Here is a 23,970-nt window from a genome sequence, read left to right as displayed (position 1 = left end):
GGCCATCACAAAGCCCTGACCTCAATCCTATCGAAAATTTGTGGGCAGAACTGAAAAAGCGTGTGCAAGCAAGGAAGCCTACAAACCTGACTCAGTTACACCAGCTCTGTCAGGAGGAATGGGCCAAAATTCACCCAACTTATTGTGGGAAGCTTGTGGAAGGCTACCCGAAACGTTTGACCCAATTTAAACCATTTAAAGGCAATACTACCAAATACTAATTGAGTGTATGTAAACTTGTGACCCACTGGGAATGTGATGAAAGAAATAAAAGCAGAAATAAATCATTCTCTCTACTATTATTCCGACATTTCACATTCTTAAAATAAAATGGTGATCCTAACTGATGTAAAACAGGGAATTTTTACAAGGATTAAATGTCAGGAATTGTGGAAAAATTAGTTTAAATGTATTTGGCTAAGGTGTATGTAAACTTCCGACTTCAACTGTATGTCCTTGTATCTATAGGGAAAACTTACCCTCCGAAGTCATTCATAAAAACAACATTTCAAAGACCTGTCACTTGGGGATTGATATGGATCTATCTTATGAATATTTGATCAGTTGAAAGTACTTTCCTTTGTACCTGGTCCAGCTCTTCTGACTGTGACCCCAACTAATGTTAGCCAGCCTTAGCTTCAGAAGGATACTGCTCTTGTTGTCTTGCGTTCAAAATCAGTAGCCCATTGATTATGACAGCTCTGTTTTTGACTTTGAAACTACTTCCCCTGCAGCACAGGGACCTTGTCTAAAGCAAAGAGGATTTGCTTGCCTGGCATTGGTTGTCAGTTGAGACGCCTTAAGTAATTAAGCTTACCTAGGCTAACACGACTAACACACAATGGAGCCAAGGTCAAAACTTTTAATGACTTTTACTACTGCAGAGATTTAGGCTTGCTTTTCCATAGGATACTTTTCGAGGGTTGACAAACTGAAAGGGACTCAACAAAGTTGTGGTTAGTGCCTGGTTCTCTCCCTGGGTCTATATACAGTAAATTACTGTAAATTACTAACTCTTCAACATTTGACAATTGATTTGTATTAACTTTTTACTAGTTTACAGTTTTGGTAGAAGTAGTTTGTACAAACTCTACTCAATCTTACTATGTAATGTCAGTTCATTGCAACACCCAAGAAATGTGATAGTTGTATGTATGGTATTCATCTCACACAATAGACACTACCAACAAAGTCAAAGTTGTTAGGATGAAAACATTTAGTCTGATGTTACCCAGTCCCTGACTGTACGTGTTCGCCTTGACTTCAGGCTCTCTGTTGGCTTGCTTACTGTAGCCAATGTAGAGTCGGCATGTCACACACAAACTGCAGAGAGAAGAAACGGCGGGAGCAGTTGGGCTGAAAGATTTACGAGACTTGGTAATCAACGTTAACAGGACCACTGAATAAATCATAGCTGCTGTTAGCATGCTGTCTAAGTGCCTCTGGCAGGTTCCATACTTCATGGATAAAGAATACAGCATCATGCTAGCTTGACCTACAGAGAGCAAGAGGGCATGACACGTCTTAGACAAATGTAGTAAATATAAACAATGTAATGATGTTAATCAATACAATTTGCATGATTATAACATGCTCACTCAGGTTATTTCTCAAATGTACTTGGATGCTTAATCCTCATAGTAAATACTTTCAGTAATCATAATTTTACAATAAATGTATTGGGCTATGATGATAAATAATGAACTATCACAAAGGAAGCTCCTCCCACTAGAACAGCTCAGTTAAGTATCTGTAGCATCCTCAGTGACTTCATTAAGTTCTAGACAGCATTCACCTAGCTTGATTCTGTTGGTTGTCAGAGGTAATGTGAAACTACAACTGGTGCTGATGATGAACCGACGGGATACCCTGGTGATCATCTTTGGAGAGATCCTCTCTGTTATGCAAGTAGTAGAGTAAATTCAAACATCTGGCATGCAATGGTGTCTTGATCCTTCACACTACTGCACACTTGATACTACAGAGGAACGCAGCAGTTTTGACAGTTGGTGGACAGTTCAAAGGGCACAGTTGGAAACTAAAAGAGTGACTGTCATTAGTCCTTTATGAAAGATAGAGGCTGTTTACACAGCACCAATGAACTGTGAGAGGAAAATGAACCCAGACCTTCAATATCTTGGTGCTTCTTCATTTTTCACATTCTCTTTCCCTCTGTAGGAGATAACGACTGTTAGGTAAAAAGCTGACATCATGGGGAATTTTTATATATATATATATATATATATATATATATATATATATACACCTTTATTTAACCAGGTAGGCCAGTTGAGAACAAGTTCTCATTTACAACTGCGACCTGGCCAAGATAAAGCAAAGCAGTGCGACAAAAACAACAACACAGAGTTACACATAAACAAAGGTACAGTCAATAACACTATAGAAAAATCTATGTAGAAGATTAGGGAGGTAAGGCAGTAAATACGCCATAGAGGCGAAATAATTACAATTGAGCATTAACACTGGAATGGCAGATGTGCAGATGATGATGTGCAAGTAGAGATACTGGGGTGCAAAAGAGCAAGAAGATAAATAACAATATGGGGATGAGGTAGTTGGGTGGGCTATTTACAGATTGGCTGTGATACAGTGATCGGTAAGCTGCTCTGACAGCTGATGCTTAAAGTTAGAGAGGGAGATATAAGTCTCCAGCTTCAGCAAGTTTTGCAATTCGTTCCAGTCATTGGCAGCAGAGAACTGGAAAGAAAGGCGGCCAAAGTAAGTGTTGCCTTTGGGGATGGCCAGTGAAATATACCTGCTGGAGCGCGTGCTACGGGTGGGTGTTGCTATGGTGACCAGTGAGCTGATATAAGGCGGGGCTTTACCTAGCAAAGACTTATAGATGACCTGGAGCCAGTGGGTTTGGTGACAAATATGTAGCGAGGGCCAGCCAACAAGAGCATACAGGTCGCAATGGTGGGTAGTATATGGGGCTTTGGTAACAAAACGGATGGCACTGTGATAGACTACATCCAGTTTGCTGAGTAGAGTGTTGGAGGCTATTTTGTAAATTACATCGCCAAAGTCAAGGATCGGTAGGATAGTCCGTTTTTTGAGAGTATGTTTGGCGGCATGAGTGAAGGATGCTTTGTTGTGAAATAGGAAGCCAATTCTAGATTTCATTTTGGATTGGAGATGCTTAATGTGAGTCTGGAAGGAGAGTTTACAGTCTAACCAGACACCTAGGTATTTGTAGTTGTCCACATATTCAGAACCGTCCAGAGTAGTGATGCTAGTTGGGCGGGTGGGTCATCAATAGATGATCTTCTTTGAGAGGCATTGGAAAACCTCCCTGGTCTTTGCCATTGAATCTGTGCTTGAAATTCACTGGTGTTTAACATGATTTTTAAATGACTACCCCACACATAATTGTATGTGTGGTGTACAGAGATGGGTAGTCATTTAAAAATCAGAGTCCATGCAACTTATTATCTGACTTGATAAGCACATTTTTACTCCTGAAGTTATTTAGGGTTGCCATAGCAAAGGGGTTGAATATATTTCAGCTTTTCATTTTTTATTAATTTGGAAACATTTCTAAAGACATAATTCCACTTTGATGTTATGGGGTATTGTGTGTAGATCAGTGACACACAATCTACATCTAATCCATTTTAAATTCCAACTGTAACACAACATAATGTGGAAGAAGTATTGGGGTGTGATACTTTATGTAGGCATTGTACTAGGATAGTAGATTGGCTCTCTCCTAACTAGGTCTCCTTCCCAGACACCCACATCTCACGATAATTCCACACTGCAGCAGTGCTTGTGTCTGCCATGAGAGGGCCATCAAAAAAATAATAATAATTGAGCCGACAGCTATCCTTCCACTCACAATTCAGAGGCATACATTTTACATCTGCACTCTCTGTGGTTGATGCCACGCAGTCACTGACTGTCTGAAACAGAAGACGGGTCTTGAGTAGTGCAGTACAGTATAGTGGAAGTCAACCTATGCATAGACAGTCTTATTTGTCTATCCACTACACTCTGAGGCCAAGATTTCATGTTAGTAACACATTTTTCTTACCGTTGTCTGAATAAAAGGACCCAATGAATTGATGATGTACATAAAATGTCAGCTCTTTTTGTCAGTGGTGGAAAAAGTAACCAATTTTCATACTTGAGTAAAAGTAAAGATATCTTAATAGAAAATGACTCAAGTGAGTCACCCAGTAAAATATTGCTTGAGTGAAAGTCTAAAAATATTTGCTTTTAAATATACTTAAAGAGCCACGGAACACGCCGATTGGCACGTGTATTTTTCTGTTGGTCATTAGAAATACGAGATTTCAGACTTGGAGGTGTGTTTCCTGACCCATTCCGCGTTTGGTTAATGATGTTTGTCCCCCATGAGAGACTGTAGACTTGAAAGTTTTGTTCACTTTCTCAAAATCCCCCAAATTAATCTAAGATTACTCAAGAAATCTGTCATTAATTTTGACATTTCTGCCGATGATGTTTTAGTTTCGCAATTTTACATATAACTAATGTGTTTGGTGCAGTATTTCTCAAGTAAAAAAATATGCGACGTGTTTGCTTATGTAACAATGTCGGGATGCTGGGCAGGTCTGTCTTACTGTCTATACTATTGGATTGAGAGCAATCACCACAGCTCTTCGATTTGTTGTTGCTTTTTAAAGGCAGTTGCTCTTTAAATATCAAAAGCAAATATAATTGCTCAAATATTCTTAAGTATCAAAAGTAAAAGTATAAATCATTTCAAATTTCTTATATTAAGCAAACCAGACAGCATGTTATTTGTATTTTTTCAGATAGCCAGGGGCACACCAGCACTCAGACACGAAGTATGTGTTTAGTGAGTCCGCCAGATCAGAGGCAGTGGGGATGACCAAGGATGTTCTCTTGATAAGTGCGTGAATTGGACCATTTTCCTGTCCTGCTAAATATTCAAAATTGAACAAGTACTTTTGGGTGTCAGGGAAAATATAAAGTAAAAATGACATTATCTTCTTTAGGAATGTAGTGGAGTAAAAGTTGTCAAAATATAAAGTATAGATACCCCCCAAAAACGACTTAAGTAGTACTTTAAAGTATTGTTACTTAAGTACTTTACACCACTGCTTTGTGCCTATGGATCTATGTACAGTATGTCCAGAGGTGCAGGGATTTATCTCTCTCTTTCTCTGCATGGTCTCATCATGCAAGAAGTTTCCTTCTAATATCTCACCCCAAGTGTTCAAATCAGTCTGCTGACTCAACAGCTTTCGAAAAGCTCTGAATGTGGAAGGACAGGAAAGGCTTTGGTCTCAGAGGAAGAAATGGAGCAAGGGATGAGAGAGAGAGGCCTTGATTTGAGCAAGTCTAATTTTAGGCCATGAAGCGATGGAGGACGCTTATGTAAGACAGACACATGGGGGTGCAGCATGCAGGGATGCTACTTTTGTGAAAGAATAACAAACTCCATAACACCTGCTCCAGTAGAACACATTCCTCTATCCTCTTTCTGACTGAAGGACAGATAACCCAAGTAGCCTCCCAAAATGTCAGATACATAGGTATTTGTAATGGGAAAGAGACAGTTTACAGATCAACAAGGGAAGGAAATGGTTAGTAAATGTCGTTTTCAGACCCCCCCCCCCCCCCTCCCAATTTGATTAGGTGTTTATTTTTGGCACCTGCTTTAGAGTCAATCTGTCACAGTCCTCATAATGAGGAGACGCGTGGTAAGCATACATCATCTTTAATTAAAGAATGAACACTGAGCAAAACGAACAGTGACGCTAATATGGCTAGTGCAGAACAGTCAACTAAACATAGAATAACAACCCACAAAATACCCAAGGCATATGGCTACCTAAATATGGTCCCCAATCAGAGTCAACGATAAACAGCTGCCTCTGATTGAACCAATCTAGGCAACCATAGACATAAACACCTAGATATACAAAAAAACCTAGACAATACAAAAACTAAAACACATTAGCACCCATAAAGCCCCTAACAGCAAATACATTTGGGATCAAAATCCGTGCTCAATAATCATGCTTTAGAATTTCACTTTACAATCTGTGGATATGGCTTGTTGCTATGCTGCAGGCTATGATATGACCAGCAGTAAGGGACATTTGGTTTGTGTTAAGCGCCCCCCAGCGTTAAAGAAGAGTCAAGACACCCAGAATAGCATCATAATAAACACACTACACTGAGTTAAAGCCAAGACAATATTTTTTTTGAAAAGCCACTCTACAGGTCACCTTTCTTGGCAAGAGCTCTCAAACGGACACTCTTTATCACTTAATACATAAATAAGGCTTTAGTTGTATGCCAGTTTGTTGTTCATGACTTAATGGTGCACTGTCCTAGTTAGGCTGATCATTTCTCACCTGTTTTATAGTGTGACATCATACTTTATGTATGTTTCTACATACGTACCAAGATGTTGAAGTAAACCTAAAAATCAATTTGGCAAGCTTAGCATAATTTAGTGAGGACACAACCTCTAGTGAAGTACAGTAACGTATCAAGGAGCCAATAAACTATCATTAGTAGCATGCAAGTTAAAACATTTCTCCAAGAAGATGATTTAATATTATGTCAAGGAAAAACAAACTCAGATTGTCAGTCTTAAACTGACTTTGTGACAAAGGCTTGCTTCTATGTGTTGATAGCTAGCCGTATACTGTTATAAATGATGTCTCTTCTAACACCTTCAACTTAAAATAACAGAGCAACACTTTCCTTGACAGGATGGTGGGTGTCTGATACAAACCACACTGAAGAGCAAAATGCATATACTGACAGTTTCCTGTGTGCCTTCATTCGGCACCAAGCAGCGCCCCAGAGCTAACAAAGATTTTCCAACCCCTGTGACATCAGCTCATATATGAAGGTGAAGGGGGGAAAACAGACAATGTGTTTGATTAGTGTTCACGTGAAGTAGCCTACTGTAGTAGTTTGACTTTTTTGAAGAGTTCTTCACAAACTTTGTAAGTACTTTTTTCTTTAAACATACCATCTTTTACCAACACACTTTACATTATTTGGTCATAGTTAAAGAATTGTAGCCTAGTCACAGAACAGTCATGAGGTTCATAAGCGGAAAAACATCTTGATCATTTCAATTCAATTACCATAAGTGAATTTAGATCATTAAAACAGCAACTTTTTTTTCTTACAATGGAAGCTTCTACAATTCTGATTATATTGGCAAGTTATTGCACATGTCAAGCTAGCAGATGATAGGATGTGATAAACATTGCCTGTAAAACAGCAACAGTGATATCGCAACTTTTACAGAACAGCTTAATAATCTGACTGAACACTTCCCCCACAGGTTGCATCATTAGCAAGGGAAAGCAGAAATCTACTTTCCACTAGTTCTGTCACATACAAGCTCCTTTTGATAACCAAACCAGACCTGAAACAATGAATACATCTGTTGGAGATGGAACTGACAACTGTAGTACCCCCAGAGACTATCAGTTCTACTTCTTCCCAGTCGTCTACAGTCTGGTGATGGCACTGGGCCTGCCAGGCAACGTGGGAGCCCTCTATGTGTTCATCTTCAAGATAACTCCCCGCACCTCCTCTAATGTGTTTGTCATTAACCTGGCCCTCGCTGACACCACCTTCCTTTGCACCCTGCCCTTCAAGATCCACTACCACCGCAACAGCAATGACTGGGTATTCGGAGATGTGGCCTGCAGCATCACAGGAACACTGTTCTTCGCCAACATCTACATCAGCATCGCCTTCATGACCTGTATCTGTGTGGATCGATATGTGGCCGTCGCCTATCCTCACACTTATCTGAGGCTCCGGAACTCACGTTGCACTGTACTGGTGAGTGCAGCAGTGTGGGTGGTGGCGGGGGCAGCTGTTCTGGCCTTCATCCTAGTGGGACCTCTGGACAGCCAGCACTGTAGCTGCTTTGAAAACTTCTCCCAGAAAGAGTGGGCCAGGCGTCTGGTGCCATACAGCATATTCAGTCTCGTCGTCGGCTCGCTACTGCCCTCTGTGGTCATCCTGGTGTGTTACCCTCTGGTGGCGCGGCGCATCGCTCTCATCCGGACCAACACAGCCCGCGGAGCCCTGAGGGTCATCTACACAATCCTAGTTATCACCCTACTCTGCTTCCTGCCCTACCACGTGGTTCACTTCCTGCATCTGCTCCGCCGTCTAGGGGTCATCCAGCACTGTCCCTATGCAAACGCCATCTACAATGCCCGGCGAGTGACAATGGCCCTCGTCAGCCTCAACAGCTGTCTGGACCCCCTGCTCTACTACTTCACCACCAGTCACTGTAAGTGGAGTCCCTCCAAGGCCAGGTTCAGATGGCTGTGGGATAGGAGGACCATGGGAGTCTACACCATCGCTGTGAGACCGTGATGCTTTTGCTTGCTCTGACTAATGAAAATGACATGCATTTTATGTTCCGCTGATAAACTCTGAAGGCTCGTGGTGAAGCATTGTTTTCCTTACCGTGTACTGTAAACCACCAATTATTTTGTATACCTTTACATGTACGCCATGTAAATATAGCATTTACATCTTCCCTTATGTGTTATTTCATAGTTTTGATGTCTTCACTATTATTCTACAATGTAGAAAAGAGTACAAATAAAGAAAAACCCTGGAATGAGTAGGTGTGTACATTTTTGACTGGTACTGTGTGTGTGATATTTAACTGACACACAGTTCAAAAGTTTGCAGTCACTAAGAAATGTTCTTGTTTTTGAAAGAAAATCACATTTGTCTATTAAAATATCAATTTGATCAGAAATAAAGTGTAGACATTGTTAATGTTGTAAATTACTACTGTAGCTGGAAACTATCAGCAACCATCACTCATGTGTTCCAATGGCACGTTATCTTAGCTAATCCAAGTTTATAATTTTAAAAGGCTAATTGATCATTAGAAAACCATTTTGCAATTATGTTAGCACAGCTGTTGTTCTGATTAAAGAAGCAATAAAACTGGCCTTCTTTAGACTAGTTGAGTATCTGGAGCATCAGCATTTGTGGGTTCGATTACAGAATCAAAATGGCCAGAAACAAAATAACTTTCTTCTGAAACTCGTTAGTCTATTTTTGTTCTGAGAAATGAAGGCTATTCCATAAAGGGAAATTACCAAGAAACTGAAGATCTCATACAACGCTGTGTACTACTCCCGTCAGTGTCTAGTTTGAGAAACAGATGCCTCACAAGTCCTCAACTGGCAGCTGCATTAAATAGTACCCACAAAACACCAGTCTCAACATCAACAGTAAAGAGGCAACACAGGGATGCTGGCCTTCTAGGGAGAGTTCCTCTGTCCAGTGTCTGTTCTTTCTCCTATCTTAATGTTTTCTTTTTATTGGCCAGTCTGAGATATGGCTTTTTCTTTGTAACTCCGCCTAGAAGGCCAGCATCCCAGTTGCCTCTTCACTGTTGACATTGAGACTGGTGTTTTGCAGGTACAATTTAATGAAGCTGCGAGTTGAGGACTTGCTTCTTTAATCAGAACAAGTTTTCAACTGTGCTAACATAATTGCAAAATGATTTTCTAATGATAAATTACCCTTGTAGCTAACACAACGTACCATTGGAACACAGAAGTGATGATTGCTAATAGGCCCTCTGGTCGCCTATGTAGATATTCCATTTATTTTTACATCTGCCGTTTCCCCGCTACAATAGTCATTTACAACATTACAATGTCTACACTGTATTTCTGATCAATTTGATGTTATTTTAATGGACAAAAAAAAAGTGCTTTTCTTTAAAAAACAAGGACATTTCTAAGTGACCCCAAACTTGCTTGCTTGAGAAATTGCTCTTTGCTAATAAGCTATTTTTGTTAATTTTTTTACCATTTTAATTTAAAACATTCACAGGGAGGTACTTTATTATTACCCAGAAATGATTTGATATCGAGATAAAAACTGCTGCACTGGACCTTTAAGAGCTCACAAAATGACAATGCAATTACTTGATTGTTGCGTATTAACAATTAGTGACTTGGATTATATCAATATAAATAAAGTTCAGTAACACTTTATTCTTATAAAAAGATTGATTCAAATCAGCTTTGTACAACATTGAAACTAACCTTTACAGTAAGCTACACATTGGGATCGTTTACATTTGAGTCATTTAGCAGACACTCTTATCCAGAGAGATTTACAGGAGCAATTAGGGCACAGAAAAATGTTTCACCTACTCGGTTCAAAGATTCAAACCAGCGACCTTTCGATTACTGGCCCAACACTCTGCCCCCTGCCACCAATCTGAACTACGTCACATTGAAGACAGCCCTGATGGAAGTCCTTTCTTCAGCAGAGTAGACAGAAAGCTCCCCAGATCTTCATCCTACAAATAACACATAATTTGTGTTGAAATAAACATAGGATAAAAGGATTTGGATTGGTTTTGGTTAACTAGAAGTGCGTCACAAGACATAGTGACAGTGACTTGTGCCATTCAGTATAGAAACCCACCCACAGGCCCTCCAAGGTTGTGGCCTACACCTTAGTGTGTACAGTGTTACATACTGTAGTTCAGATTGGACCGTAAGCTCACTCCACAGTTTGAAATGCCCCCCCCCCCCCATCACTGAATTGCTAGCTTTTCAGTGGCGTAAATGGCTAGTATGTTGTCGAATGTGTAGACACGTGCGTTTGTGAGGCAGAGGACCCTAGTTCGATCCGTTGTACGGACAGTGTACCCAGACAGGGAGGAAACTATACTGCTAAGCAGACACTGTGGTCCGTCACAATAGCTCACACTCATTTTCAACAGCCGCCCTCCTTACCTGGTAGCTCCAGGAGAGGAGCAGCACCTTGGTGTTGGGCTCTTCAGCTGAGGAGGACACCTTGATCACAATGGACTCCACCATGACGGTCCCATCTGGGAGGTGCTGGATGGTATAACCTTTCAGCACACTAGAACAGAGACAGAGAAGAAAATAGTAATTAATATTATTATATGAAGGTGTGTTAGTGGATCAGACCTGAGTACTGTGAATACAGATCAAACAAACTATGTGCCTTTTACAGCCAAGCTTTAACCAAATAAGAACTTGAAAACACAATAAAAATTGTAAACTCGGTCTTACGGTACCTCTTGAGGTGTGTGTAGATTCTGCTGAGAGTGTCGGGGTCACTGTGTGGGTCCTGGAGTTGTACTCGGCAGGTGAAGCGGAGCTGGTGCTCGTTGAGGCCCAACTCCTTGAGAGCCTGTTCTGGAGAGACCAGACGAAGACTCTACACCCAGGGGAAACACAGGAGGGAAAGGGTAGAACACGGGGGAGAGAGAGAGAAAGAGAGAGCGGAACACGGGGCAACAAGAGGTCACTCACAAGGCAAGGCCAAAGGCAGAGAAAAAACTACTTGAATTACTAGCATATCGGAATTAGCTAGGCAAGGCCATAGTTAAGTTTTCTATCATAAATATATAAATCAGAGTATCACTACGTTGTATGAATGGCAGTTGGTGGAATTCAGAACTTACATTATCCTTCATGATCAGGGTCCCGTGCATGGTACGAGGCTTTTTCGGGTCAGGTAAGGGGCCTGTGGCGCATAGCAGTCAAACAGTGAATAACAGACACATTAACTGGGAGAGTGAGCTAGATCAAGATTGACTAAGATGTACTGAACAATACCTCCAAGGGCCATCTCCCTCTTGAGCAGGTTGAGTGAGATGTCTACTGGGACACTGGGGTTGGTGATCACAGTGGTCGTCTCACCGTTGGCTGGCATGAAGCAGTTGATGGCTGTCATTCACAAAGAAAGACGAATGAGGCATAATACCAGAGCTGTGTTCAGTAGGGAGATCATTTTTTTCAAATGGAGTTAAAAAGAGGGAGGTTGAACATGCACTTACTTGTCCAATAAGAATACAGATTTTAATTTTCTGTTGCATAACACTTTGCTACACTGTGCTACACTACCCAGTGCTCCTAACAAGATCCTCAAACCTATTTGGCACATAATGCAATTCTACACTGAACAAAAATATTAACGCAACATGTAAAGTGTCTGTCCCATGTTTCATGAGCTGAAATAAAGGATCCCAGAAATGTTCCATACGCACATGTTGTTCCAATTTTGTGCACAAATTAGTTTTACATCCCTGTTAGCGAACATTTCTCCTTTGCCAAGATAATTCATCCACCTGACAGGTGTGGCATATCAAGAAGCTGATTAACAGCACGATTATTACACAGGTGCACCTTGTGCGGGGAACAATAAAAGGCCACTCTAAAATGTGAATTTGTGTCACATAACACAATGTCACAGATGTTTCAAGTTTTGAGGGAGTGTGCAATTGGAGTGTTGACTGCAGTACCAGAGCTGTAGCCAGAGAATTGTATGTTAATTTCTCTACCATAAAGGGGGGAATGGAGCTGAGGAATATTTCTCTGTAATAAAGCTCTTTTGTGGGGAATAACTCATTCTGATTGGCTGGGCCAGGCTCCCCAGTGGGTGGGCCTGGCTCCCAAGTGGGTGGGCCTATGTCCTCCCAGGCCCAGCCACAGCTGCGCCCATTGCCCAGTCATGTGAAATAACAACACAATGTCATGGGGCGGCAGGTAGCTTAGTAGTTAGAGCATTGTGCCAGTAACCGAAAGGTTTCTAGATCGAATCCCCAGGCTGACAAGATAAAAATCTGTCGTTCTACCCCTGAACAAGGCAGTTCCTAGGCTGCCATTGTAAATAAGAATTTGTTCTAACTGACTTGCCTAGTTTAAAAAAGGTTTTAAAAAATTATTATAATAAATAATATCCCCAGGGTTTTACGCACCAATGAAGCCAAACTGCTGCTCATTCCATTTGCTCGAAAATGGATTTTAAAAAAGTACTACCAGCAGTACTACAGTACTAGACCTGCACCTGTCGACGACACAAGTTGTTCTGCTTCCACGAGCACATCCAATGCTAGCATCAGTAATTCTACATTTGCTGTTAGCCCAGCTAGCATGGACACTGACAGTGAATCTGATGCAGCCGAAGAGCTACTGCCCCCTTACCCAGGAAAGCAACGAACAATAGACAGGGACGTTTGACCATCGAAGAGGCGCAAATATGATGAGAACTACATTGATTTGGGGTACACTTATATTGGGAGTCGTGCCTTTTCTCAGCCACATTGTGTTATATGTGGAAAAGTATTATCTCACAACTCAATAAATAAAAAAATTCACTATTGTGCAGACATTTAGAAACAAAACATGACAATTTGAAAAACAAGCCACAAGAGTTTTTGGAGCGAGAATTAAGACACCTTTCCAGTAGTAAGACATGTATAAAAGCAACAGATATCATGAATAAGAAGGTATTAGAAGCGTCTTATATGGTGAGCTACCGAGTGGCTTGGACAGGCAAGCCCCATACTATTGTTTCACGATGCATCAGTTACATGGCAGGAGATGTTTTGAAACAATTACTGCTTTGCATACAAGCCAGTGAATTCAATGCATTACAGCAGACTTGGCAGGCCAGGCACAGCTCCTGGTATATGTCTGTTATGTTTATGGGGGGTCAATTAAGGAAACATCCTATTCTGCAAACCAGGAAAGAATATTTTTAAAGTACTGGACAGCTTTGTGACATCAAATGGACTTTGGTGGTCAAGAAGTGTTGGTATCTGTACTGATGGCGCAAAAGCCATGGCAGGGAGACATAGTGGAGTGGTAACGCGCGTGCAAGCAGTTGCTCCTGATGCCACTTGGGGACACTGCAGCACCCACCGAGAGGCTTTTGTTGCCAAGGGAATGCCTAACAGCTTGAAAGACGTTTTAGACACTACAGTGAAAATGGTTAACTTTGTTAAAGCAAGGCCCCTGTACTCTCGTGTATTTTCTGCACTATGCAATGATATGGGAAGCGGCCATGTAGCACTTTAACAACATACATTTTACAACGTGCGCTGGTTATCAAGGGGCAAAGTATTGACACGTTTTTTAACAATTGACAGACAAGCTTCAAGTTCTTTTTACGGACCATAATTTTCCACTCGTCTGACAGTTTGCATGATGATGAGTTTCTCACACGACTGGCCCATCTGGGTGATGTTTTTTCCTCGCCTGAACAATCTAAATCTAGGATTACAGGGACTCTCCGCAGCTATGATTAAGAAGTTAGAGCTCTTCTCTGTCTGCATTAACAAGGACAAAACACAGGTCTTTCCATCATTGTATGATTTTGTGTGCAAATGAACTCAAGCTTACGGACAATGTCAAATGTGATATAGTGAAGCACCTGAGTGAGTTGGTGCGCAATTACGCAGGTACTTTCCAGAAATGGATGACACAAACAACTGGATTCGTTATCCCTTTCATGCCCTGCCTCCAGTCCACTTACCGATATCTGAACAAGAGAGACTCATCGAAACAAGCGGTTCTGTGAAAATGTTATTTAATCAGAAGCCACTGCCAGATTTAAGGATCGGGCTGTGTTCAGAGTATCCTGCCTTGGAAAATCGCGCTGTTAAGACACAGATGCCCTTTGAAACCACGTACCTATGTGAGAGTTGATTCTCAAGCGTCACTAGCATAAACTAAATACAGGCACTGACTGTGTGTAGAAAATGATTTAAGATAGACTCTCTCCGATACAATGTTGCAGTTATGTGCATCCTTTCAAGCACACCCTTCTCATTAACCTGTGGTTATTCACAATTTTCAATGAACAAATAAGGTTTTAAATGTAAGATGGTTAAATAAAGAGCAAAATGATTGATTATTATGATATTATTATTTGTGCCATGGTCCTATAGCTCTTTGTCACTTCCCACGAGCTGGGTTGTGACAAAAACACAAATTCTTATGTTGAATAAATGTATCGTATAGTGTGTGTGTGGCAGGCTTACAATGATGGCAAAAAACATTTGAGAGTGCGCTGACCCTGGTGCTAGAGGGGGTACGCAGCTGGAGGTTGAATGTTTGAAGGGGTACAGGACTATAAAAAGTGAGGGAACCACTGGTACAGTATATATATGCTTCTCTCTGAAGCCCTAACATTCTTGAAGTAAATAGTGTTAAAAGGACATCCAGGTGTCACTCACTGAACTCCTGCTCGATCTTGTCCTTGAGGAACTCCATCTTCTTGGCCTCTCCGTGCACCAGCAGCATGTTGCGAGGCTCTGCCATGCGGATGAGCTGCATGATGCCCTTAGCGTCTGCATGGGCGCTGAACGACATGTACTCCACCTGCAGCTTCACCTCCAACTGCAGGGGTCACAGATGGCAAAGTCAAGGGTCAGCAGACAAATGACAACAGCCCGGCTCACATCTCTCAATTTCACTTTGTCCATTTGATATCAATTACTGCAGTAAAATCATGAATATACATGAAGTTAAATAGAATCAAATACTATCTTGCATTACCGTTTGTCTATTCTCCATCTCCAGTTTTTTTTGACCATTCAGGATCTTGTGTCCGATGGTACCTTGCACACAATACCCTGGCATGATGATCTGAGTAACAGAAAATTAAAAGTAGAATTGATTTTCGCCCAATTTCACAAAAAACACACTGCTCCATAAATGCCATATCTCAAATAGGACTTACCATATTCTTCTCGTTGCCAGCCCACTTCTTGAATATCTGTAGAGACTGACCAGCATGCAGCATTCCTGGGGTGGCAAAGACCACCTGAGGGAACACACACATTTCAGTAGTGTTATTTCAACAATGCCATTCATAAAAACTATAAAATCAATAAAGTTGCACACTCTACACTGAGTGTAGAAAACATTAGTAACACCTTCCTAATATTGAGTTGCACCCCCTTTTGCCTTTCGTAGGGACATGAACTCTGTTGAAAGTGTTCCACAGAGATGACGGCCCATGTTGACTCCTATGCTTCCCACAGTTGTGTCAAGTTGGCTGGATGTCCTTTGGGTGGTGGACCATTCTTGACACACGGGAAACTGTTGAACGTGAAAAACCCAGCAGCGTTGCGGTTCTTGACACACTCAAACCAGTGCGCCTGGCACCTACTACCATATCCCGTTCAAAGGCACTTAAATCTTTTGTGTTGCCCATTCACCCTCTGAATGGCACACACACAATCCATGTCTCATTTTTTTCTTTAACCTGTCTTCTACACTAATTGAAGTGGATTTAAAAGGTGACATCGATAACAGATCATAGCTTTCACCTGGATACACCTGTTTAAAAAAAAAACATTACCCATGACATTTTTGGGAGAATATAGTATGCTCTGGATTTTTATATAGTTTACTCTCCATTAGTCAGCATCCTCACAAACATTTTTGGGTGTGCGTCAGATGTTTTACTTTTTAGACAACGGGTCTCCAGTGACTATGTAGAATATTCACTGGGGTAAGAAGAATAGCTTCTATAATGGACAAATCATTGGACTTGTCTTTATCTAAAGCATATCAATGCCTAAACATTAAACGGTTCCAACTGTAAACAAGGTTTTAGTAGTAGCATGCAAATATGATGGTGATGTTTCTCCACCATTGGTCCAGGATTGTCTGCGTAGGAGCGATCAAAGGCCTTAATGTGTTTGAACTCAAACATGTTTCTCTGTACAAAGGTTTTTCTGATCTTCTGATTGGTCCAGGTGATGAAGAGTTTGTAGTAGTGATTGGCTTTCTCTGTGAGCCCCGTGGAGAAGTAGATGGGCGCTTTCATGTTCATCCGCTCCCTGTGGAAGGAGAGGAGAGGCTTTTACATCATTCCCCGATTGCTTATCCAGCCATCAAGACACAAAATGAACATCGTCTTAAAAAAAGAACACTAGCTAAACTAATGCTAATCGAATTTGGAAAAGAAACCTTACCAGAATGTTTCCAATAGAATGCACAATTCCTGAGCTCTACCCAAGGCAAAGACCGGAATCAGAACCTGAGAGGCACAACATTTAATCCTTTAGGACACGAGTACTGGAGAGACAGAATGTATATGGACAGAAATATGGACAGAAGAAACCTGTATGGTGGCCCTCACCTTCCCCCCTCTCTCCACTGTCTCGTGTACTTTCTTCAGGAAGTCCCTCTCCCTGCACCTCTTGGAGTCACGGATGGTGGTGGCGTAGGTGGACTCTGAGATGAGGATGTCTGGCCGACACTTATCGATCCACGCAGCCCTATGACAACAAAATACAAATGGTTTATTATAGAACACATAGGCATGATTCTAAATAATGTTGCACGAAACACACAATAAATCACCACTTACCCTAAATGTCTGTCTGGCGTCATGTTATAGTCACCCTGCAAAAGCAAGTAAGGATAAGTTACTTCAAAGAAATCACATGATTCATGCATTGATCAATAATAAGCCCAGTTCTATTAATAGGCTAATACTCACAGTGTAGACCACAGACTCAGATCCTACTTTGATCTGCACCATAGCAGCACCTAGGACGTGGCCTGCATAGTAAGCCTTGATCTCCAGCTCATCATCCACCTAAGCAACCATGACAGAATGAACGCAATACATCATTCCATACCCTAATACTACCTCCAAATGTGGTTTCTTGGCCATCATTGAGAAAGTAATGCATTATACCCTTGGAGTAGCCTGGTTCCAGGTCTGTTTGTTCTGTCTTGCCAACTACTATGATCATTGTCATACCAAACAATGACCATGGGAGTTGGCAAGACCACACAAATAGATATGGAACCAGGCTACACTTGGAGTACTTCTAAGACCTGACTTAATCAATTAAAAAGGTACATATCAGGACTGTATACCTGGACAGTCTGGTGGAGGTTCAAAGGGACTACTTTCTTCATGCAGTCCTTGATCATCTGGGATGTGAAGAAGTTGGTTTCGCCCTTCTTGTCCACAGTGATCTTCCTGAAGTCCTCCAGCAGGATAGGGCAGATGGCCTTGGTGGGGTGGGTCATGTAGATGGGGCCATCGTAGCCCACCATCTCACTCATGTACGGCAGAGCACCACAGTGGTCCAAGTGGAAATGACTAGGAGAGTTAGTGTGAGTAATCAGTTAAAATATAGAAGATAAAATCAATCAAAAGATAGAATGCCCTTGAGCGGGAGAAAGCTATCTTTGTGTTGAGCCTGATAAGGTTGTTTCTCTTGCTGAAGAGAAGAGTAGTACCTAGATATATATAAGTGCCATATAAAGACCACAAACCTGATAATTACACAGTCCAAGAATTCTGTCAGGCGTCCTTGTTGTGTTATGTAAGAGAAATCTGGGAATCTTCTCTGAAAAGAACAATGGCACAATAACAGAACACCAAAGGAACCTAAAGTGTATTTGACTGTCAAATTGAGAACAGTGGATCTACTGACATATTATTGCATACTTATTAGCACCCTGTGGATCTACTTACGTCATCATTGAAGCCCATGTGCATCCCACAGTCAAGCATAATGTTTTTGCCCCCAATAGAGACAAGGATGCAGCTACGGCCAACATCTTGTCCAGCACCTGAGAGGAAACAAGAGGATGAGATACACAAATGAACATCTCATCCATGTTAATTTCACAACATGTCGCTTAGCTGAGCTTCAAGATTGGAAGTTCTTCATGTTACGTTATAATCAAAGAGAGTAACGTTACCACCATTGATCTGCTCTAATATATTGTAACGACCCTATGCATGCGCAACAGTCATTATTTCATGTTTGGGAGAAATGTCTGCCCGTGCATGCAGATAAAAATGTGATACTTACCCAGTGGTGTCACTTTTATCTCAGGCATCCTGGCTGGGTATTCAAACTAAATGTGGTCGATAAAGTAGCTACCTAGAACTCTAAAGTTAGCTAACTTTACTAGCGTTAGCTAGTTCAAGTAGCTACTAGCTAGCTGGTTAATTAGCTAGAAATTAAAACGTAGACGTGCCAACTAGGTGACACTAGCGGCTAAATTGTGGTGGATAAAGCCTCCTCTAAAGAAAAATAAAAAATATTTAGCTCGCTGGATAAATGGCTGCCAGAAGCTGTTTTGTTTTTGAACGATGGGGTAGCAGCGTGTGTTTTTGCTAGTGCTACTAGTGACGGTTCTTCTACTGTTTTACAACGCACTTCACGCGCCATTATCGACTCTCTTTGGAACTGCAGTTCTCACGCGCTTCGGACCGGCGCAGACCTGCGCACTGTGGTTTGGTTATCTGGACAAACAGGGTCTGCAAGGGGTTATCAGAATGCATAATTTTGGTAGAAATGTGTTATTATCGGTTATAAAAGATCAGAGGTTAAATAGAACCCAGTCAAGCTTCTAAAATCGCTACTTTAATTATTGTTCATTTTTAGACGTACTTCCGGGTAGCCATGGCTGTAGCATTGGAGGATCTGAAATTCACTTTACAAGAGGTTCTTGACACTTTTAAGTCATGCCTCTCTGAACACAAAGAAGTATTCCTTGAGCATTACGTAGCAGGGTGGCGTGGTCTCGTAAGGTAAGTCTTTTAAATGCTACAGTAAGCCTAGATACTCAGGTAATTACTGGTAGCTGGTAAACTACCTACCCTCCAGGACATCTAACGTTACAGCACCCGGTGTCACAGCAAGGCCTAGAAGACCCCTAAGGAGGACCTTGGGCACCCGAGACATGGTCTGTTCACACCGCTATCATTTATAAAGCGGAGACAGTACAGGTGCATCAGCTGGGACCAAAAGACTGATAAACAGCTTCTACCTCCAGGCCATCCGACTGTTAAACAGTCACCACAAGACAGTCTGCCCAGTAACCTGCCATGCATCTTAGACACTTACTAACCATCTACTACCCTGTACTTTACCCTGGAACTTAGACTGCTGCCCTATGTACCTAGAGCCATTGAACACTGCTCACTTTAATAATGTTTACATATTGTTCTACCCACTTTATATGTATATACTGTATTCTATTCACGACTCATCCTATATAACTACTTCTATCCACACCTTTTTATTCACATACTGGTTTTTCACATACATTTACACTACCGTTCAAAAGTTTGGGGTCACTTAGAAATGTCATTGTTTATGAAAGAAAAGCCCCAAAAAATAGTCCAATAAAATAACATCAAATTGATCAGAAATACAGTGTAGACACAGTTAATGTTGTAAATCACTATTGTAGCTGGAAACGGCCGATTTAAAAAAAAAAAAAAAAAAAGGAATAATATCTACATAGGCATACAGAGGCCCATTATCAGCAACCATCACTCCTGTGTTCCAATGACACTTTGTGCTAGCAAATCCAAGTTTATCATTTTAAAAGGCTAATTGATCATTAGAAAACTATTTTGCAATTATGTTAGCACAGCTGAAAACTGTGGTTGTGATTAAAGAAGCAATAAAACTGGCCTTCTTTAGACGAGTTGAGTATCTGGAGCATCAGCATTGGTGGGTTTGATTACAGACTCAAAATAGCTAGAAACAAAGAACTTTCTTCTGAAAGTCTATTCTTGTTCAAAACATTTTCCCACAGGGTTTTGTATTGTGTATTTAAGTACTGTATTCTCGACATAGCTCATTCTAATATTTCTACTACTATTGCATTTTAGTTACACTGTTTATACACACCACATATTTATTTATATACATGATTCTTGACATGACTGTTATATGTCTACTGCTGTACATATCATTATTAGTATATCTTGTGTAAACTAATCCGGTGTATATACTGTACAGTGAAGGGGGGGAGTATTTGATCCCCTGCTGATTTTGTACATTTTCCCACTGACAAAGAAATTAACAGTCTATAATTTTAATCGTAGGGTTATTTGAACAGTGAGAGACAGAATAACAACAAAAAAATCCAGAAAAATGCATGTCAAAAATGTTATAAATTGATTTGCCTTTTAATGAGGGAAATAACTATTTGACCCCCTCTCAATCAGAAAGATTTCTGGCTCCCAGATGTCTTTTATACAGGTAATGAGCAGAGATTAGGCGCACACTCTTAAAGGGAGTGCTCCTAATCTCAGTTTGTTACCTGTATAAAAGACACCTGTCCACAGAAGCAATCAATCAATCAGATTCCAAACTCTCCACCATGGCCAAGACCAAAGAGCTCTCCAAGGATGTCAGGGACAAGATTGTAGACTTACACAAGGCTGGAATGGGCTACAAGACCATCGCCAAGCAGCTTGGTGAGAAGGTGACAACAGTTGGTGCGATTATTCGCAAATGGAAGAAACACAAAAGAACTGTCCATCTCCCTCGGCCTGGGGCTCCATGCAAGATCTCACCTCGTGGAGTTGCAATGATTATGAGAACGGTGAGGAATCAGCCCAGAACTACACGGGAGGATCTTGTCAATGATCTCAATGCAGCTGGGACCATAGTCACCAAGAAAACAATTGGTAACACACTATGCCGTGAAGGACTGAAATCCTGCAGCGCCCACAAGGTCCCCCTGCTCAAGAAAGCACATATACATGCCCGTCTGAAGTTTGCCAATGAACATCTGAATGATTCAGGACAACTGGGTGAAAGTGTTGTGGTCAGATGAGACCGAAATGGAGCTCTTTGGCATCAACTCAACTCGCCGTGTTTGGAGGAGGAGGAATGCTGCCTATGACCCCAAGAACACCATCCCCACCGTCAAACATGGTGGTGGAAACATTATGCTTTCGGGGTGTTTTTCTGCTAAGGGGGCAGGACAACTTCACCGCATCAAAGGGACGATGGACGGGGCCATGTACTGTCAAATCTTGGGTGGGAATCTCCTTCCCTCAGCCAGGGCATTGAAATGGGTTATGGATGGGTATTCCATTATGACAATGACCCAAAACACACTGCCAAGGCAACAAAGGAGTGGCTCAAGAAGAAGCACATTAAGGTCCTGGAGTGGCCTAGCCAGTCTCCAGACCTTAATCCCATAGGAAATCTGTGGAGGGAGCTGAAGTTTCGTGTTGCCAAACATCAGCCTCGAAACCTTAATGACTTGGGGAAGATCTGCAAAGAGGAGTGGGGCAAAATCCCTCCTGAGATGTGTGCAAACCTGGTGGCCAACTACAAGAAACGTCTGACCTCTGTGATTGCCAACAAGGGTTTTGCCACCAAGTACTAAGTCATGTTTTGCAGAGGGGTGAAATACTTATTTCCCTCATTAAAATGCAAATAAATTTATAACATTTTTGACATGCGTTTTTCTGGATTTATTTGTTGTTATTCTGTCTCTCACTGTTCAAATTAACCTACCATTAAAATTATAGACTGATAATTTCTTTGTCAGTGGGCAAACATACAAAATCACATATATAGATTGCATTTGGATTACTGTTGCAGTGCTATTTGGGTTGTTAATTGGATTCATTCTTACGTTTCTTGATTTAAATTTTTTGTATAAAAAAAAACCTTTTTGTTTACTTGTTTGACATTTTACTGCTTCGCTAGGAGCTAGTAAGATAAGCATTTTGCTGCACCTGCTTTAACATCTGCTAAACTGTGTACACGACCAATAAACTTTGATTTCCAGTTTCATTTATACAGTTTTTCACAATGTATATTCATATGTCTACTGTATTCTCACATAGCTAATTTTAATATACTGTATCTACTACTGTACATTGCATTTTTGTTACACTGTTTATACACACAATACACTTTAATTTGATTTAGCCTTGGCATTGGGCTAATGTAAATAAATCCTTGAGTCTGGCATAGTTGGCAAGCCGTACTAATCAGTTTATGCACATAATCTAGTTAGGTATCCTTAAAAAAAGTCATTTATCTCAGTGTAAATGATTCTGGTTGTTTCAAAATAAAGTTATTTAGAATAATGACATATTTGAAGACTTGGGTTGGGTAGGCTTATATATGAATGCATCATGGTAGTCCAATAAAATGGCTTTTATATGTATGATTAAAATGTGTTTATTGTCCTTTATTTCCAGATTCATGAACTGCCTGGGGAGTGTGTTTTCCTTCATCTCCAAGGATGCTGTCAACAAGATCCAAATCCTGGTCAACCATCTGAATGGTGAGAATGGGGCCCACTACGTCACCATCCAGTCTATGGTCAAGTATGAACTGGACAGCCAACTGGTGGACCTGACCAAGAGAGGCAGTTTCCCAGAGTCCGGCTGCCGCACCCTCCTGAGGCTGCACCGTGCCCTACGCTGGCTGGAGCTATTCCTGGAGAGGCTACAAACCAGCACTGAGGACAGCAATACCTCGGTCATGTGCTCTGAGGCCTATAATGAGTCCCTCGCCCAGCACCATGCATGGATCATCCGCAAGGCTGCCGGCACAGCGTTCTGGGCTCTCCCAGGTCGTGCTACGTTCTTTGATGTGATGAATGTAGGTAGCCCAGAGCAGGTGATGGCTGTGCTAGGGGACACCCTGCCTCTCATCTCTGAGGTATACCAAGTGACAGAGGACCTCTATGCCCAGAACAACATACTGGAGTTGCCCTAGTAGGCAGAAAGTACTGTAGTAGTAGCCTGGTGGTCCTAGATCTGTTTGTGTCTTACCAACTCCAATGGAATTGTTCATAGGAGTTGGTAAGACTGCATGAACCGATCTGTGACCACCAAGCTACTGTAGCTCTAGTGGTCCAACCAGCACATCAATGCTGGCAAGCCATGCTGCCTCTGGATCTTTTCTTGGTGAACATTTATGGTGTATAAGGAGGGGATTATTATTGTATATAATATGTACATTATACATTATGATATAAGGCAACATTACCCATAGGTTTCTTTCTAAATGTAATTCTATGGCTTCCAGTGCTGTTTTTGTTCAACACACGTTTCTGGCATTACATTTTCTCCTTAATGTACTTTAAGTATGTATCATAGTTTATCTCTCAAAGTAGGTTTTGTATCATTACAAATGCACTAGCAGATTTAAAGGTTGTGTGCCTGTCTTGTTAAATCTCAAGATAGACATTTTATTTTTTGAAATATAAACCAGTTATTTTACAGTTTTAAATGTTTTCTGTTGACTATGAATTAAGTTAAACATTATACACTGTGACATGATAGGCCTAAGCTATGTTGTTTTTGTTCTATTTCTGCAATGATTTATGCATCTCTATCATTTTGTCGTGATGT

The 23,970-nt window shown here is 41.2% G+C and overlaps 3 protein-coding genes across 5 annotated transcripts; 2 read left to right on the top strand and 1 right to left on the bottom strand.

Moving 5' to 3' along the window:
* The first annotated feature begins 6,807 nt into the window (after positions 1-6,807).
* Positions 6,808-8,630, top strand: LOC109908234 (lysophosphatidic acid receptor 6). The gene is made up of 2 exons (XM_020506808.2): positions 6,808-6,974; positions 7,322-8,630. The coding sequence occupies exon 2, from the start codon at positions 7,414-7,416 to the stop codon at positions 8,374-8,376; it is 963 nt and encodes a 320-aa protein (XP_020362397.1). The 5' UTR covers positions 6,808-6,974; positions 7,322-7,413; the 3' UTR covers positions 8,377-8,630.
* A 1,283-nt stretch (positions 8,631-9,913) lies between these two features.
* On the bottom strand, positions 9,914-19,086 carry ints11 (integrator complex subunit 11). Of its 3 annotated transcripts, none has more exons than XM_020506804.2 (17): positions 18,653-19,086; positions 18,310-18,407; positions 18,108-18,181; positions 17,703-17,931; positions 17,317-17,415; positions 17,185-17,219; positions 16,954-17,092; positions 16,787-16,851; positions 16,537-16,651; positions 15,544-15,627; positions 15,360-15,449; positions 15,038-15,200; positions 11,634-11,744; positions 11,480-11,541; positions 11,090-11,232; positions 10,782-10,911; positions 9,914-10,339 (listed from the first exon to the last, which is right to left on the bottom strand). In XM_020506804.2, the coding sequence occupies exons 1-17, from the start codon at positions 18,678-18,680 to the stop codon at positions 10,268-10,270; spliced, it is 1,737 nt and encodes a 578-aa protein (XP_020362393.1). In that variant the 5' UTR covers positions 18,681-19,086; the 3' UTR covers positions 9,914-10,267. The 3 variants fall into 3 exon arrangements, with proteins under 3 accessions (XP_020362393.1, XP_020362392.1, XP_020362394.2); XM_020506803.2 differs by having other exon boundaries at positions 16,462-16,651; positions 18,653-19,056; XM_020506805.2 differs by having other exon boundaries at positions 10,009-10,339; positions 16,462-16,651; positions 18,108-18,176; positions 18,653-19,042.
* LOC109908233 (ceramide-1-phosphate transfer protein-like) lies at positions 19,023-23,898 on the top strand. The gene is made up of 2 exons (XM_020506807.2): positions 19,023-19,377; positions 22,810-23,898. The coding sequence occupies exons 1-2, from the start codon at positions 19,250-19,252 to the stop codon at positions 23,330-23,332; spliced, it is 651 nt and encodes a 216-aa protein (XP_020362396.1). The 5' UTR covers positions 19,023-19,249; the 3' UTR covers positions 23,333-23,898.
* Positions 23,899-23,970: the final 72 nt, after the last annotated feature.

This window comes from Oncorhynchus kisutch, linkage group LG17 (assembly GCF_002021735.2).
Source record: "Oncorhynchus kisutch isolate 150728-3 linkage group LG17, Okis_V2, whole genome shotgun sequence".
Classification (NCBI taxonomy): Eukaryota; Metazoa; Chordata; class Actinopteri; order Salmoniformes; family Salmonidae; genus Oncorhynchus; species Oncorhynchus kisutch.
Note: the sequence above shows the minus strand (reverse complement) of the source record. Positions and strands in the feature narration are given on the sequence as shown.

Bases quoted from the DNA above. Each gene is read 5' to 3' on its own strand.
- LOC109908234 (XM_020506808.2), top strand. From the start codon at position 7,414: ATGAATACATCTGTTGGAGATGGAACTGACAACTGTAGTACCCCCAGA.
- ints11 (XM_020506803.2), bottom strand. From the start codon at position 18,680: ATGCCTGAGATAAAAGTGACACCACTGG. The intron at 18,182-18,309 runs GTAAGTAGATCC...TGTTCTTTTCAG, and splicing joins ACATGGGCTTCAATGATGAC to AGAAGATTCCCAGATTTCTC. The intron at 16,852-16,953 runs GTGAGGGCCACC...TGTGCCTCTCAG, and splicing joins CAGTGGAGAGAGGGGGGAAG to GTTCTGATTCCGGTCTTTGC.
- LOC109908233 (XM_020506807.2), top strand. From the start codon at position 19,250: ATGGCTGTAGCATTGGAGGATCTGAAATTCACTTTACAAGAGGTTCTT. The intron at 19,378-22,809 runs GTAAGTCTTTTA...CTTTATTTCCAG, and splicing joins GGGTGGCGTGGTCTCGTAAG to ATTCATGAACTGCCTGGGGA.